This window comes from Ochotona curzoniae, unplaced genomic scaffold (genome assembly GCF_017591425.1).
Source record: "Ochotona curzoniae isolate NIBS_2020 unplaced genomic scaffold, NIBS_Ocur_1.0 contig_3622, whole genome shotgun sequence".
Taxonomy (NCBI): Eukaryota; Metazoa; Chordata; class Mammalia; order Lagomorpha; family Ochotonidae; genus Ochotona; species Ochotona curzoniae.
The window spans coordinates 8,531,668-8,549,115 of record NW_024465926.1 but is presented as its reverse complement, the minus strand read 5'-3'; the positions used below and the strand labels follow the sequence as shown (position 1 = coordinate 8,549,115).

At 47.6% G+C, this 17,448-nt stretch overlaps 1 protein-coding gene and 1 long non-coding RNA gene across 4 annotated transcripts; one reads left to right on the top strand and one right to left on the bottom strand.

Annotated features, from left to right (window-relative positions):
- Positions 1–477: 477 nt before the first annotated feature.
- Positions 478–15,115, bottom strand: ADAT1 (adenosine deaminase tRNA specific 1). Of its 2 annotated transcripts, XM_040982350.1 has the most exons (10): positions 14,959–15,115; positions 13,474–13,656; positions 13,205–13,273; positions 12,182–12,236; positions 11,658–11,788; positions 9,413–10,004; positions 6,390–6,535; positions 5,846–5,945; positions 2,765–2,851; positions 478–906 (listed from the first exon to the last, which is right to left on the bottom strand). In XM_040982350.1, exons 2-10 carry the CDS (start codon positions 13,619–13,621, stop codon positions 774–776), a joined length of 1,461 nt encoding a protein of 486 aa, XP_040838284.1. In that variant the 5' UTR covers positions 13,622–13,656; positions 14,959–15,115; the 3' UTR covers positions 478–773. The 2 variants fall into 2 exon arrangements, with proteins under 2 accessions (XP_040838284.1, XP_040838286.1); XM_040982352.1 differs by lacking the exon at positions 14,959–15,115 and having other exon boundaries at positions 13,474–13,984.
- On the top strand, positions 5,878–7,020 carry LOC121157903. 2 transcript variants are annotated; one of them, XR_005884114.1, is made up of 3 exons: positions 5,878–5,955; positions 6,035–6,087; positions 6,401–7,020. It is a non-coding gene; the product is annotated as an uncharacterized LOC121157903 (long non-coding RNA). The 2 variants fall into 2 exon arrangements; XR_005884115.1 differs by lacking the exon at positions 6,035–6,087 and having other exon boundaries at positions 5,901–5,955.
- Positions 15,116–17,448: the final 2,333 nt, after the last annotated feature.

Genomic DNA, 17,448 nt, shown 5'->3' with positions numbered 1-17,448 from the left:
GCCAGCAGCCAGGAGCCTCTTCCGGGTTTCCTATGGGGTAGAGGGTCCTGAGGCCCTGGGTTGTCCTTGACTGCTTTGCCAGGCCACAAACAGCAAGCTGGATGGGAAGTGGGGTCCGCTGGGATTAGACCCGGCACCCTTATCGGATCCTGGTGTGTAAGGTGAGAACTTTTGCCACTAGGCTACTGCACCGGGACCTGGGGCTTTTTAAAACAACCTTGCTCAATTTAACAGCAGGGATGTGTCTCACAGAAGCAAATCCAGGGCGGGCACTGGGTTCAGGCATGCCGACAGTATCTCTTGAGCTTTGACTGCTTTGTTCACTGCTTTGCTGCTGCTTTGTTCTCTGGTCGTCTATGCTAGGAAATGATGGTCACTGGCACATGTGGTCTGCCAATGTGCCCTCACAGCTGCAGGCAAAACGAGACTTCCCTGGTAGCTCTGAGAATAGTTTTGGGTTGTGCAGGCCTGGCTCACGAGCTCTTCCCTGAGAGAGCAAGAATGGTATCAGCCAGGTCCAGTGAGCCGGACTTCAAGTCAGATGCTGAAGTCATTGCTGAACTGCCACTTGTGCAGAGTTACATCAGCTGAGGACATTCTCTCTATTCTGGAGTCCATCTGTACCACACCTGAGGCACAGTGCTCCAGCAAAAGGCTTCTCCCCAAACCCTGCTTTCCTGAGTCAGTCACCAGAAAAGCTGGGGTATGCTTGCTATGAAGGAAGGAGGCAGCTCAAGGGCCTTGCTTCCCGCAAGCCTTCCGACAACTTCTTCTCATTTAAACTGGTGATAGTCCGGTGGGTTTCTGATCCAGGATCCAAAGGCCTGCTTTCGGAGTGTGCTCCAGGCTTCCTGGTAAGCGGCTGCTGCCTCCTTGTACTCCTGGTAGGTCTCCAGCTTCTGCCCCCTAATGCACACACCACACCAAGCGTACAGATTCTCACCATGCAGCCCACCTCGGGATAGAATTAGAACCAGAACCGCAGGAGCAGAAGTATTTTAGCAAGCTTTCCTAGAGCACCCCTGTCTGCTTCTTAGCGAACTCACTAGAAAGCAACATGGATTAGCACAAGAATGAATAGAATGCTAGTTTTGTATCCTAGTAGAATCACAGTCAACTGGAATAACATTTTTTTTGTTTGTTTGTTTAAAGTTTCCTAAGGATTTACAACTTCCACAGGATCTTGAGATTAGAAACTTACTGCTCTGGTTTTTCTAACAAGCCACTTTCACCTTATCTATGCCTTGCCTCCTTCTAACATCCTGTGTTCAACATACCTCCACAAATCCACCAGCCGTCTCTGACTGCTCACTCACCACTTACAGGATTTTCTAATAACCCTGAGCAAACGTGAGTCAGACTCTGAGTCCTCTTTTTGACTAAAGCCTGGGCCTACTTAGTTTCATTTTATCAAGAACCCCGTTGAGCCAGTTTAGCCTCAAATTTCTTGTTATTCAATCTCCGGCAATACTGAAGCAAATTTCTCATTCCTTAATCTTAGCATCTTATCCCCCTTGCCTGCCTTCAGCAGAGAACCCCTAGCTCTGATGTTCCCTTAGTATCTTCCATCCACTGACCCCCACACCTTGCTCCTTGGCTCCAAGTTTCTACTTGTGTTTGAATTTGCAGTTCGGCCCATCTCTTTTTCCTACTATAAAACCCTGCTTCCTTATTATCTTTAATAAGTGACTGGACACTTTTCTTTAACATTCTGGGGCTCACACATCTCAGCCATGCAGCGTGTGTTGATCAAAGAAAAACAACAGTGACTCGTTATCAAAACTTTACTATCAGATCTGGATCAGGTGCTTTATATAACCCCTTGTCATCTTCTTGGTTAACTTGTGACATAATGTAACTATTGCCATCTTCTAACTGAAGAAGCTGATGTCTGCCGCTAGTGCTGTCGTGCAGGGTAAGCTGTGCCTGCAACCCCAGCATTACACATGAGCATCAGTTTGAATCCCAGCTGCTCCACTTCCAATCTAGCTCCCTATAAAAAAGCACATGGGAAAGTGATGGAGGATAGCCCAGGTGCCTGGGCCTCTGCACCCACATGGGAGACCTGGCGGGAGTTCCAGGATCCTTAATTCTGCCTGGCCCAGCCTTGACCATTTGAGGCAAACCATGGGATCAAAGGTCTTTCTCTTCCTGTCTCTGTCTCTGTAATTATCTTTCAAATAACTCTTCCAACAAATCAGATAAAATAAAGAGAAGAAATTCATGTCTTAGAGTTTCAATTTTATCCGGTTTCTTCTCTTGTTTTTCACTGAGATCCGAAGGGATCCAAGTTCTTTCTTAGTCCTACTTGACATATAGTTGATCCATTGCATTGGCTCAGAAAAGTTGCTTCTTGTAGCAAATACTGATTCTAGTTGATTGATCAATTTCCTACAGGATTTTGTTGGTTAAGAGTGTGTGTGTGTGGTGGGGAGAGTAATTTATAGACAAGGAAAACAATACTGCTGTGTACACAAATGTTCCTCCTGTGTTCTGGTAAACAGTTCAGTGCAGAACTGCTCCTTCCTGAATGACTTCAGATCAAAGTCCAAGGTGGCCCATTTTGACCACTGGTGACAAGGCAGACCCTCTAAATTCCTACCCAATGCTAAGCAGGGCCGAGAAGACAGCACAGCACGCAATCAACAATAGTTCCTACGGGCTTGTTTAATCCACTATCCTGCTAAAAGCTTCCCACCACTCATAAACTGAATTAAAACAGAAGGCTTCCCAAGTGAGAAAAAACCCAAGCCTGCGGCGTCACCTGAGGGAGTCTGGCCACTTGTCCTCTGCCATGCTGCTGAGTAGCTTTTGGAATGATCTGAAGAGTTCCACTTTGCTGATTCGGGATCTGTTTGGAAAAAGAAGGCAAAGATAATTTATTGAACATTTACTATGTACCAGGTCCTTAACAAACACCAGCATCAGCAATGGAATCATTCAAGTGACAAGCTCAACTGGGGAACACTAGGGTAGAACCACTATACTTTGGCTCCCACATATCTGTAAGACTCTTCTAGCTAATTTTTTTTTAAGATCTATTTATTTTTATTGGAAAGGCAGATTTACAGAGAGAAGAGAGACACTGAGAAAAATACCTTCCATCTGCTGGTTTACTGCCCAAATTACTGCAATGGTCAGAGCTAGCCAATCTGAAGCCAAGAGCTAGGAGCTTCTTCCAGGTCTCCCAGTGGGTTCAGGGTCCCAAGACTCTGGGTCATTTTCCACTGCTTTTCCAGGTCACAAGCAGGGAGCTGGAAGGGAAGTAGAGTATCTGGGACACAAACCGGCTCCCATATTGGATGCTGGTGGTTCCAGGCAGAGGATTAGCTAACTGAGCCATTGCACTGACTCCCTGGCTACTTCCTTTTAAGGTAAAAATGTGTAATAATGTTTACAGGCAATGGAAAGCACTACCAGGTTAGGAAGGCAGAGGTCAGGATGTGATTAAAACTTGTCCTCAGCCAGAGCCCACTGCCAGGGATTCTGTAAGGGAATGCTAATTGCTTATGAGCCCACCTACACCTTCTGGGTTTCTGTTCATCCAGGTCAGACACAACCTTAGCTACAGGAGTACATGATGCCTTCCTTTGCTCACACACAAATTCATAAAACACCTCTAGAAGATGGGAGATGCCGTGTCTGTTAACAACTCACAGTCTTGGCCGATGGACTATCTTTCTCTCTGTAAATCTGCATTTCAAATAAAAAAATAATAATAAAAACAAGAGGGTATGGACCTGGCAAAGAAGAGCATTTGGGCCTGGCAGAGTGGTGTAACGGACTGAGATTTCACCTGTGACACTGGCATCCCATATAGACACACGTTTAAGTGCAGATCCCTACTAATGCCTAACGTCCTACGTGCTTGGGCCCCTGCACCACGTGGGAGATGTGGCTGAAGCTCCTATCTTCCACATGTTGTGGAAGTCAACAGAGAATCGGAAATCTCTCTCTTCCTCTTTGTCTCTCTGTAACTCTGCCTTTCAAATAAGAATAGTAGGAACACATCTTAAAAAGAGAAAAAGAACACCTTTATTCTGAGCAAGGCAGCCATACCGAAGGCACAGACGGAAGATGGCGAGGCTGTCATTGATGAGATGGCATGGTAGGAAACGTGACCTGCTCTGCTCTATTCTGTGGTGTGTGGCTGAGGGCCGGTCTCCCAGGGAGTACAAAGATGGCCCAATAGCAGCAAGAAAAAGCTTCCAGAAACCCCTACCCCCAACAATTTAGTATATATGATCAACTCTATAGCCTGTGCTACTGGATGTTGGCGGCTCGGCTGTGGAGGCTCTTTGAGCCCTGGCAATCAGCGGCTGTAGAAACAGCTTTCACAAAAACAAAACAAAAAAGGGTAAAAACATGTAAGTTGGATTTTCTTGTTTAGAGGCAAGCAAAATGGCATGTCAAAAAGAAACAAAACAAATCCATCTGTGAACTTTTAAAAAAAAATTTATTGGAAAGGTGGATATACAGAGAGGAGGAGAGAGAGAGAGGAAGATCTTCCGTCCAATGGTTCACTCCCCAAGTGAGCACAACGGCTGGGGCTGAGCCAATCTGACGCCAGGAGCCAGGAACTTCTCCCAGGTCTCCCACGCAGTTGCAGGGTCCCAAGGTTTTGGGCCATCTTCGACTGCTTTCCCAGGTCACAAGCAGGGAGCTGGATGGGAAGTGGAGCCGCTGAGATTAGAACTGGTGCCCATATGGGATCCTGGCGCGTGCAAGGTGAGGACTTTAACTACTATGTTATTGCACCGGGCCCCAAAAATAAATAAATCTTTAAAAAAATTAGAGACCAGCTGTAAACTGTGGAAGTCCTGCAACAGTCATGCAGGTGGCAGCTCGATTCAGACTAGGGCGGAGATTCTCCAGCAGGCAGGCCACTCTCCTGCAAACCCCTCCACCCTCTGGCTATTCCAGACCACCTCAAAACCACCAGACAGGAAAGCAGAGTTGGTGAGCTTGGCCAAGGCTTCAGTAAGAGAGGCACACAGAAGCAGGTATGTGAACCTCCAGTAGTGAAATGCTCTCTTACGTCAGCGGCTACAGGGCCTACACTTCAGCTCTTCTCACCTGTCCGAACACTGCAAAGCTTCATGAACGATTCCTAGGTTCCAATGCTTATGCATTAAATCAAAATCTCTAGTGGCAAAATTCAATGAAGAATTCTCCCTATTTGCAAAAAATGGCGAGGGAAACTGGTGTGACAGTACAGCAAACTAATCCTCTACCCTGTGGAGCTCGCATCCCACGTGGGTACCAGCTCATATCCCAGCTGCTCCACTTCCAATCCAGCTCTCTGCTTATTGCCTGGAAAGGCAGAGGAGAATGGCTCAAAGCCGTGGGACTCTCTACCCACATCGGAGATCCAGAAAAAGCTCCTGGAGTTCAGCTTCAGATCAGCTCAGCTGTGGCCAAAATGCAGCCATTTAGGGAGTGAATCAGTGGATAGAAGACCTTCTCTATATTTCCTTCTTACTCTGGATAATTTGCCTTTCAAATAAAAATATATCTTTTAAAAAAATATGGTTTTGGGAGAGGGAGAGTCAGAGTGGCTCATTTGGCTAATCCTCCTCTTGCAAGTGCTTGAATCCCATTCAGGCACCCATTTGTATCCTGGCTGCTCCACTTCCCATCCAGCTCCCTGTTGATGGTCTGGGAAAAGCAGAAGTTGATGTGCCCAAAGCCTTGGGACCCTGCACCCATGTGGGAGACCGAGAAGTTGCTCCTGGCTCCTGGCTTCGGACTGGCTCAGCTCTAGCCATTGGGGCTATTTGGGGAGTGATCTAGCAGCTGGAAGATTTTTCACTCTGTCTCATCTTTCTTGCCTAATATTCTATACCTGGCTTGAAGGCTTCCAATTTTCTTCTTTGTAGTTCCCTGGGGAAAGCCATTGGCAGTAACATCTAATGGCTGTTCAGGAACTGCGCTCCAGCTGATGGCTACAAAAAGGTAAGATTTCGAGGTTAAAACTGTGCATGTTTTTTGAATACCACAAATATTTAAAAAACCTATTTCTCTGACTTTGCAGGTCCCTGACAGTTAGATATGACATCAGAGATAGTGACTCCAGCATACAATAGGGTAAGGAGGTTCCTGACCCACTGTCACACTAACAATCACTGAGCTTTATTATATGCTGGGCATAAAGTAAATGCACTAAATAGTTTCTCAAACTTCCCAATAACCACAATCTTCTAACCTGGAGAGAAAGCTGGGCAGCAAGAGGATAATAAGTAGCTCGTTTCAAGTCACACACAGCAGAAGCTTGGCCCCCTAACGCCCACACTACTGACTGCTCGGCCGGTCACGCTGCCTTCCTAAGCTGGCAGGCTACTCCTGGTCACAGATGTGACTCCAGGGTAGGCCTAACTTGGATCCCTTACCTGCCCCACAGGGAACAAGTCGGCCTGGACTGTCACCTTTCCTTGCCTGTACTGCGCAGCGGCTCTGTTCAAACTGCAAATCTGACTGCTGTATGTTTGGCTGTTGAACTGCAAAGCCTTTGGGTAGAGTTGAAACATTCTGACACCTAAAAGAAAAAACGAATTAAGTTGATGTACACTGCCAGAGCAAGGGCATCCAGGATCGTGAACCCCATCACCATCCGTAGGCTGCAGGGGCAGCAGAGGCCCTCAGACACGTGTGGCAGTGCTTCAGTATTCAGGCCAGCAGCAGACAGCAGGAGGAGGGAATCCAGAGCACAGGGACCTCATGGCCGGGGACAGTCCCTCCCCAGGACTCAGGGCAGCAGCATCCATAACACCCACACATTCCTGACAGAGGCGTCGGGAAGCCTGAAAACCCGCAGCAGAAATACAAACCCGTGGGCATCAATTTCCTAGGGAAAGTTTCAAACAGCAGAAGCCAAAATTATCTTATTGTTTTCCTTATTTTTAAAGATCTTAGCATATTTTTTTCTCTGTATCTTTCACATAAACTAGGTACCAACGTGATGCTGGTACAGAACTGAGCAAGTGTCAACTTCAATTTCCAAAATAGAGAAAATGGAGTAAATGTCCTGGGCACAACGCTGAGAGCTGGTTTTGAAAACACAACAAAAACCACAAACATATATATGGAGACAACAGAAGATATGTAAAAAGGATTTTACCCAAATGTGTAATTTAACAGTTTTTAGTTTTTAGTGTTTTCACAGAGTTGTGGAGCCATCACGCAAATCTACGTTCCTATTGTTTCCTTCACACCCACAGGACAGTCACTCTCCAGGCCCTTCCTCCTGCACCCCCAACCAGTCATCCTCCGTCTCTGTGGATTTAACTTTTCTAGACATTTCACCTATAAAAGATCGTATGATACATGACTTATTTTATTAGCATGCTGTTCTTAAAGTTCATTCAAGTGAGAGAATTTATCAGTAGTTCGGTCCTTTTTTTTTAAAGGTTTATTTTGTTTTTATTGCAAAGTCAGATGTACAGAGAAGAGGGGAGACAGAGAAGATCTTCCGTCTGATGGTTCACTCCCCAAGCAGCCGCAATGACCAGTGTTGAGCCAATCTGAAGCCAGGAGCCCAGAGTTTCTTCTGGGTCTCCCATGTGGGTGCAGGGTCCCAAGACTTTGGGCCGTCCTCGACTGCTTTCCCAGGCCTCATGCAGGGAGCTGGATGGGAAGCAGGGCTGCCGGGATTAGAACCGGTGCTTGGTTAGAACATTAGAACATGGCATCTGGTACGTTCAGGGGAGGATTTTAGCCACTAGGCCACCACACCGGGCCCAGTTGTCCTTTTTGAATATATTCCATTGTCTGAATGGATATACAACATTGTGTAATTCTTCATTCTTCTAGTAAGGGACATTGGGGTTATTTTACTTCTTGGCCATATGAGTAATGCTGCTATGAGCATCTATATGCAAATTTTGTGTGAATATGTGCTTTCATTTTTATTGGCTATGTATTTTTTTTTTAAAGAATTATTTGGGCCCGGCGCGGTGGCGCAAGTGGTTAAGGTCCTCGCCTTGCACGCCCGGGATCCCATATGGGTGCCGGTTCTAATCCCGGCAGCCCCACTTCCCTTCCAGCTCCCTGCCTGTGGCCTGGGAAAGCAGTTGAGGACGGCCCAAAGCTTTGGGACCCTGCACCCGCGTGGGAGACCCGGAAGAGGCTCCTGGCTTTGGATCGGCATAGCATCGGCCGTTGTGCTCACTTGGGGAGTGAATCATTGGACGGAAGATCTTCCTCTCTGTCTCTCCTCTCTGTATATCCGCCTTTCCAATAAAAACATAATAAAAATAAATCTTTACAAAAAAGTGGGGCTGCTGGAATTAGAACCGGCGCCCATATGGGATCCTGGCACGTTCAAGGCGAGGACTTTTGCTGCTAGGCCACGCCGCCAGGCCCTTGGCTATGTACTTTTAAAATTTATTTCATTGGGTCATCTCTTGGGACTGTTTTCTGAAGTTTGCTTCAGGTGCTATATGCTGGACATGGGCCCAAATGCTTCCCCTGGCCATAGCTTTGCCTGTCCCTCATTCACCACAGCATTAACGAGATCGGGCTGCCTCCTCTGAGATGACTATGCTGAAGCAGTCATAAATGTGGTCATCCTATTATTTCATTTTTCCCAAAAGTTACAACTAATGGGGCCTGGCATGGTAGCCTAGTGGCTAAAGTCCTCGCCTTGCAAGCGCCAGGATCGCGTATGGTCATCGGTTCTAATCCCAGCAGCCCCACTTCCCATCCAGCTCCCTGCTTGTTGCTTGGTAAAGCAGTCGAGGACGGCCCAAAGCCTTGGGACCCTGCACCCGCGTGGGAGACCTGGGAGAAGTTCCTGGCTCCTGGCTTCAGATCAGCTCAGCTCTGGCCATTGCAGTCACTTGGGGAGTGAATCATTGGACGGAAGATCTTCTCTGTCTCTCCTCTTCTATAGACCTGACTTTCCGATAAAAATTAAAAGAAAAAAATCTTTAAAAAAAAGTTACAACTAAGGGATTTTTAAATTATAATGGTGATGTAAGTATATTGCAGAAGTACGAGAAAACAGTAACAACAGAAAAGCTAAACTGCTTGTAATGCCGCAGCTTAGAGATCAATTAATACTGTGACATACATCCTTTCACAGGTTTTTTTTTAATACACATACACTTTGAGACCCAACTGAGCTCATTTTTATCTTCTAAGTCATCCCTTAAGCATGACGGCCATGTCTTCAAGTTAAATATTCAACAGTATCATTTTAAACAAAACCAAAATCACCTGATTTCCTACTGCTGGGTATAACAAGTTTCATTTTCTTCTTTAACATTGTCTTACACAAAGCTTAATATCTGAACATTTCCTTTTCCGTGCAGACATCCCTAGAAAGCGGAATTGGATCAAAACATTTCCAAGACTCCCTGGCCCCTTTCGGACTGGCCTGCCTCCCGCCGAGCCTCCCTCCCCGTCCTCTCACCTCCCCACCAGCGCTCTCTCCATGGCTTCCTGGCTGTATGGGCATTTCCCAATGACCACAGCTGACAGGTAGATGGGCTCTTCCAGGAAATGCATCAACAGGGCACCTTGGCACCCAAGGACATTCCATCGGGCCACCTTGTCACTGCAAGACATGGAGCAAGTCCTGTCACCGCGGCCTGGCTTCACTCGGAGCAGCCCCACTTGGTGGTACGCAGCACCAGGTCTCCTTGGGTCCTCGGCTTCTCCAGGCACACACTTGGCTCCGGTTCTGTAAACATCTACCACTTTGGCACCACTGAGGTCTATTCGGGTGACTGCAGTCGGTATCTCCACAGCACAGCTACGGGCATCTGGTGGGATGGGCTTCCCATGGTGAGCTGCTCCATTGGCTACCTCCTGGACGGGGGTACCAGGCTCAAGCCTCATCTTTTTGTTTGCAGGGTTGACAGAGCTGTCACACGTCCTTTTATTTCCAGGAGCTTCCAGGTGAACAGCGGCTTCGCCTGAGTAGCTGTCAGTCCAACCCCTGTCGACAGGGCAACAGGGCTGTTCTTCAAACTCAAGCATTGGAATGATGGAGGCATCCCCGCCTGCAGCACAAAGAACTCCTTAAGCCACTGGCTCTAAGTGACCCTCAGGAATTTGTCACACACAAACTTGGGGGCCCATAACTTGGGTCCACCAGAAGGCAGGACCCAGACATGTGTTACAATAAGCTGTCCAAGAGATTCTGATGCGGGCCCTGCGCTATAGCTTAGTGATTAAAGTCCTCACCTTGCAAGCGCCAGGATCCCATATGGGCACCGGTTCTAATCCCAGCAGCCCTGCTTCCCATCCAGATCCCTGCTTGTGGCCTGGGAAAGCAGTCGAAGACGGCCCAAAGCCTTGGGACCCTGCACCTGCATGTGGGAGACCTGGAAGAGCTCCTGGCTCCTGGCTCCAGATTGGCTCAGCTTCAGCCATTGCGGCCGCCTGGGGAGTGAATCATTGGACGGAAGATCTTCCTCTCTGTCTCTCCTCCTCTCTCTATATCCACTTTTCCAATAAAAATAAAATAAATCATAACAGCAAAAAAAGAGAGATTATGATACAAGCAGTAAAGTTCGAGAATCACTGTAAATGAAGATCAATCTTTTCTCCCAGCTGATCCAAGATGAGCAAAGAGTGTTAGCACGCACACACTTCCCAGCTATCCTTCACTGACACACCCTTTTCTGGACCCAGCATGTTGGGGCTTCCAGGAGAGTGGAGGTCTGAAAAACTGAATAAACAAAGATCCCAAAGTAATTCATTTTTTATAGGCTTTCTTAAAAAAAATATATTTATTTTTATTTGAAAGTCAGATATACAGAGAGCAGGAGAGACAGAGAGGAAGATCATCTGTCCACAGCCTGGTCTAAACCAGCGTTTTCAAAATCTTCAGTATTTCCCTGTGCCAGTGAGGAGACTTCCCATCCACTCTTTTTTAAGAAATTTATTTATTTTCATTGGAAAGTAAGATATATAGACAGGAGGAGACACAAAGAAGATATTCCATCCATTAATTCACTTCCCAAGTGGCCGCAACAGCTGGAACTGAGCCAATCTAAAGCCAGAAGCCAGGAGCCTCTTCTGGGTCTCCCATGCAGGTGCAGGATCCCAAAGCCTTGGGCCATGTTCAACTGCTTTCCCAGGCCACAGCAGGGAGCTGGATGGCAAGTGAGGCCACTGAGACATCAACTGGCACCTGTATGGGATCCCAGCACGTGCAAGGCGAGGACTTTAGCCACTAGGCTACTGCATTGGGCCCAACATTTCTAATTTTCAAGGACAAAATCAGAAAACAGAACCCAAAAATAGGACAGAATTGATGCTCTTGCTCTTTTTTTTGTCTGAAACAGCTACAATAACATCCTCTTATAACTCATCAAAATTCACTCTGTGGCTATGCACATTCCCTGAAATACTATCTGCGGGTCAGCCATGTACTGGTCTGATTGTCTGCTATATACCCAATGTGTCACAAGTTAAGAGAATATGCTTCCAATGAGTGAGTGAATGAAATGAGTGTCAGGATAAGCCATCATAGTAAGATTTTGGAATTTTAAGCCCCAGTTTTGGCTTCGTATCTTGCGAAGTTTTGGTAAACTACTGCCAAAGGTGGTGCCCTCCCCTACTTCCTTTTTGAGAAATTTATCTATAATAAGTAAGACAAACAAAAAACAGACAATGCAATGTTAATTCAAAAGCCTGAATATTCTTACAGGGTGTGTGGCTGGAGAAAAACACAAAAAAGTGGTCTGGTCTGAGCTTCCAGAGTCCTTTTTGAGTTCCTGGGACAAAGATACTCCTCTCTTTCATAGTGGCTGCCAACTGGAGCTGATGGAGAAGGTACCTAAAGATGTACAATACAATAAGAACCAAGGAGTGCCAGCTTCCTAAGAGTCAGTTACGGCACGTCAGGTGGTTATCTGAAACATGAAAGTGATTAGATCAATGGTTCTCAGTGTCCCTGCACCGGAAGCCTCAGCATCACCTGGCAATGTGTCAGAAATGCAATTGCTCAGGCTCCACCCGGGATCTGCTGACTCTGGGACTGGGCCTGAAGTTGGCTGGGTGATTCCAATACACACTCAAGTTTAAGAAGCACCAGCCCAGGGCACAGGGCTATTCAAAATGAGGTTTGTAGACAACATAAACTGTATTATTTGGGAATTTTTTAGAATTGCAGATTTATTGAGTCCACCCCAGATCTGTCAAACTGGAGTCTCCCACAATGTGGCCTTACCTCTGGAAACCTCTCCTGGCTATGATTTCTGCATGGCTATCGTTGAGAATGTCTCCTGGAGGCAAAGACAAGACAGTGGTGAAGGCACATGGAGCCTGGATAGTCCCTGTCCCCAGAAGCAACAGTCCTCCCAGCACTGAGGATGGCCAGCGAGCCCCTGGAGGCCCCTGCCAGGAAGTATATTAACCATTAACAGCATTGCATTTACAGCAGAGTATAACTCGGCCCTGCAGATATCACAGGCCAGAATGTTCCGTGGGAGGGTCTCCCCGGTGTCTCGGGACACTAAGCAGCATGCCTGACCCATGAACTGCGGGAGTTACCTTCCTCCCCCAGTTGGTGACCAAAATGTCTCTAGACAGTCCAAAATGTTTCATGGTGTGCTGACTTGTGCTTCGTCAGGAGTTCTGATCTATAGAAAGATTTATGTGAAGGACAGTAGTCCAGAGATTCTTGTACCCTGTTAGCACAGGCCTGCTCCCGGGAATACAGTTCCATCAAGTTTAGGCTGCAGTGATCCTCAAAGAACTCGCTCACAGAAAGGACACCAAGCTAAGCAAATGAAAGAACTTGGTCACTGGAAGCAGATGGTGAAGATTATAGACCCCTAAAGGATTCCTGTATTTTTGGGGGGTGGGAGTGGGGTATTCCCATATTCGTATTGATGCCCAAAGCTCCATTTAATTTCAGAGTCCTTTCTGGGGCTTTGAGGTCACTTAAGCTGTGGTCCCCACTTGCTACAAATCCCTAAAGTCTTCCAGATCTGACATGGCAAAACTTGGTTGGCTTTCAGTTCATTCAGGAGGCTTGTTCCTTGGGGCCAGGGTGCTCTGTTTTGCTGTTGGATCTCCATGCGTAAAGGAGTACTGTCCTTCCAACTGCAGCAACACTCGTAGGCAATGAAAGGTTAGCCACCTTAAGCAACTGGGCCTCTTTTCCCAAACAGAGGGAAAGGGGTCACCTAGATCCTGGTTTCTACGGTTCCCAGAAAGACAGTTTGTTTAGGTCCCCTCCGGTGCTTACCGCTCCTCCTCATTTTGGACTGGCCTATGCACTTTGTTCCTGTTCCCATCGAGACAACTTCCTTTGTCACTGAAAGGAAAAAAACACTTGAGTTCTCAGAGGGTCTGGCCATTCCTCCCATGGACTCCACATGACTGCAGTTCCAGCCTGGTGGAAACCAGTTCCGTTACCCTAGTTATCACCCTGCCCACAGCTACCCCTGCATAGCCTTGACCAGTTCTAGCATCACTGACAGGCAGCGGCAGCAGCCCAAGGAGAAGAGACCTCACCTGGCCCTGGCTTCGCGGGTGGACACTGTATCTTCACGATGGCTGCCAATAAAGTCCACTCGCGATCTGGCTCAGGCTTCCCCTGCTTGGGCAGCCTGACCCCATAGTGCTCATAGCACAGCTGAGCAATCTCATCTGCCGTCCACATGGTCAGAGCTGGTGTCGATGCCTCGATCTGAAGGACTGAAAGGAGAATGAGTGGAAGATGGCAGCAGTCTCACACCAGGACTTCATGTCATGGTCCTCCAAAGGCGCCATGACTGTTCAGACGGAGTCTCCTCTATCTTCAACTTGATGGCCCATTTCTCCTGCCACATCCATCACTAATGAAAGAGCCAAGAGCAAGCCCTAAAGCCCCCCAGCTCCAAGACTCCTTGACTTTTAATCTCAATCTGCTATCCCACACAGAGCACGATGGAACGATGGCTCAGTTTTCATTGGGAAACAGCAGAGGGATGCAGACTTCAGCTTGCTCTGGACACATCCTCACCCACAAGGCTCTTCTTCCCCGTCCTCCTTTCCAAGCATGTCTCCTGCTCTTTCCCCTGTGGTACACTGGTATTCTGTGCCCCCTAGCAAATTCCCGTTTGTGATCTTTAAAGGTGTGGTCTTTCAGGTGCCCCTTTCTGGGGGCTTAATTCTAATTTTTCCACAAATTACCTATCTGGTTGGCTCCTGACCTCTCTGCATCTGTGTAAATTTGGACGGGGCGGGCATTTGGCCTCATGTTTGAGATGCTGGTTAGGATGACCACATCCCAGAATGGAGCACCTGGATCCAGACTCCAGGTACCTGACAGCAGAGACCCTGGAAGACTGCGGTGATGCCTGAACTCATCAGGTCTAGCCACCAGTGTGGGAAGACCTGGAGTTAGTTCTTAGTTCTCAGCTTCAGCCCAGAAATCCCAGCTTTTGTGGGCATTTAAAATAAACCAGTGGATGGGAATGCTGTCTCAAAACAGAAACAAAACTATTTGGGTTTTTGTGAGGATTAAAACAGTAACAGCAACTGCTCCGGTGTGCTGAGTAATTAATCTCAACTGTGATTAAAATGACAAAACATTTGATGATTTTGGCTTGGTATCAAGTCACTAGACTTGTCCTAACCTCATCCAGACTCAATTATATCCAAATTCTTTTGGGACAAGATGAGGTCGTATGGCAATGGGCACAGCTAAGCACTGCAAACCAAAGGGCGCGGGAGCCTGGGTGCGTGCTGCTTCTGATAGCCTCCACCCTGGGACTCAGTTCAACAGGCATTCATTCCTTGGGAACAGGAGTCCACACCTCCCACCAACCCAAGAATCCACATTCTCTCCCAGGGTTCGTTAAGTGAGCTGCTAGGCGGGGGATGAGGGTTTTAGAGCAGCTCCCAGAAGCAGAGCTTTGTTGGCTCTTTTAGAAACCAGGACGGGAACTCCAAAGAAGTGAGGACGCCAGGCGCACTGCACCCGCGGGCTGGGGACGACGTGAGCGCGGGACTCACTGGGTCCGGCGGCAAGCGCTGGCCGCGCACGCTGCGGCTGAGGACACTTCCGGAAACAAAGGCACGAGACACTCGTTTGGAGGAGTGCACTCCTCACAACCTTTTCCTACAGAAAAGCGATCGGCAAGTCAAACACGACGCCATTGACAACAACCCTACACCTCAATCTGCCCCAGATTACCAGCAGCAGGGGCATGCAGGAAATGACGTGTATGCGGCTGCCCCTTCCGGGCACGCGCAGTGCACACTGGCTCTTGTAGTCTTCCGTAGGCGGGTGGAGCCACAGTCCCAGTACTCGCTGTTCCCGGGTGGTTTTGTTGTGGGATGTTCCTAATTGACTGGCGGGAGCTGTTGGTCGGGTTAAAGATGACTTCAAATGAGATGATGTATTTGGGAACACTACTCTGAACTTTTTTGTTAAAGATGTATTTATCGAAAGGTGGACTAAAAGAGCTTCCACCCACTAGGTCACTCTGAATGGCAGCAGTGACAGGACTAAGCCAGGGGCCAGGAGTTGGGCCATTTTCTGCTGCTTTCTCAGGTGCACTAGTAGGGAGCTGGAATGGAAGTGGAGCAGCTGGGACTCCAAGCAGTTCCAATAAGGCATTCCAGCGTTGCAGGCATTGGCTCAATCCACTGTGCCAAAGGCCAGCCCCTCCCTGAAAGTGCTGTGTGATTGAAACGTAAAACATTATTTTGTGATTTAAAAACGTTTGATGGCACATTAAAAAGACAGAATGGGGGGAAATAACGTTATTCATTTATTTGTATACCTGAAGTACTCATTTAGATGTGTAAACAAAATTTTAAAAAATTCTGAGGGGCCACCAGAATGGTATTACAGGCTAATCCTCTATCTGCAAGTGCTGGCAGTCCATATGGGCACTGGTTCATGTCCTGGCTGCTCCACTTCCCCTCCAGCTCCCTGCACGTGTCTTTTTTTTTTAAAAAAAAGATTTACTAATTTTTATTGGAACGTCAGATATACAGAGAGGAGAGGAAGATGTTCCATCCAATGGTTCACTCCCCAAGCAGACGCATGGCCAGAGCTGAGCCAATCTGAAGCCAGGAGCTAGGAGCTCTTCCAGGTCTCCCACATGGGTGCAGGGTTCCAAGGCCTTGGGCCGTCCTCAACTGCTTTCTTAGGTCACAAACAAGGAGCTGGATGGGAAGCAGGGCCGCCGGGATTAGAACTGGCACCCATATGGGATCCTGGCACGTGCAAGGCGAGGACTTTAACCACAATGCTATCGTGCCAAGTCTTCCCTGCATATGTCCTTACAAAGCAGTGAAGGATGACCCAGAGGCTTGGGACACTGCATCCATGTGGGAGACCCAGAAGAAGCTTCTGGCTACGGGTTGGCTCAGTCCAGCCCTTGTGGCCACTTGGGGAGTGAACCAGTGGATGCAAGATCTTTGCCTCTCCTCTGTAAATGTGCCTTTCCAATAAATGCAAATATTTAAAAAATTTTTGAGATCTTTTATATTGTTTTTTCCACATAGTTTTCTTAAGACGTCTGGTGTGTTTTTATATCTCAATTCACATCATGCTACATTTCGAATGCTCACTAACCACAGGTAGCTCCTGTGGTGGGCTCCACTAACCTAACTCCTTCAGATTCTGGGCTCGTTGAAGAAACTTCACCCATTAATAACTGCACACTTCAGTTGCTGGCAACATAATTCATTTTTCTTCTTGATATTCTCAACGTTTAAGGAGACAGAAGTGAACTTGCCTATTCCCATCGTTTTCTTTAGTGCAAAGGGCCGTGGCCCTGCCGCAAGCTAGACTGCCTTGCTCCTCATCCTGCTTTCTACAGTCTCTCTGAAGGGCAGGTTTTTTATTTTTTAATTTATTTTTAATTGGAAAATCAGGTTTACTGGGAGAGTAAATCTAAAGCAGATCTAAGGGAGACACAGAGAAAGATCTTCCATCTGCTGGTTCACTCCCCAGGTGTCTGCAATGGCTGGAGCTGAGCTGATCCGGAGCTTCTTCTGGGTCTCCCATGTGGGTGCAAGGTTCCAAGGCTTTGGGCCATCCTGGACTGCTTTTCCCAGGATGGGAAGTGGGGCAGTCTGTACGAACTGGTGTCCATATGGGATCCCAGTGCCTGCAAGGTGAGCACTTTAACCACTACACTATCGCACCAGGCCCAAGAAGAGATTTTTTAAAATGCTGGCTCACTCCCTAAATGCCTGCCAACAGCTGGCAAGGGGTTAGCCTGGAGCCAGGAATTCCATCCATGTTTCCCACATGTCTGAGTCATCATCTAACCATAGAGTGCAGATTAGCATGGAGTTGGAGGAGGGAAGGAATCCAGCCTCAGAGCTGTAGGCATCCCCAAGTGGTTTAACGTGCTCTACTAGAATACCTGCCCCTTCGCCAACATCCTTAATTTGCAACTGACTCTGTGTTTGAAGAAACACGGATCCTGGTGAGGTGGGGATGAGGGCAGGCAGTCCAGGTTCCTTACCCTGGGGAATGGTATT

Bases quoted from the DNA above. Each gene is read 5' to 3' on its own strand.
- ADAT1 (XM_040982350.1), bottom strand. From the start codon at position 13,621: ATGTGGACGGCAGATGAGATTGCTCAGCTGTGCTATGAGCACTATGGG. The intron at 2,852-5,845 runs GTATAGAATATT...TTTTCCAAACAG, and splicing joins ATTGGAAGCCTTCAAGCCAG to ATCCCGAATCAGCAAAGTGG. The intron at 907-2,764 runs GTGACGCCGCAG...TGTGTGCATTAG, and splicing joins AAGTGGCCAGACTCCCTCAG to GGGGCAGAAGCTGGAGACCT.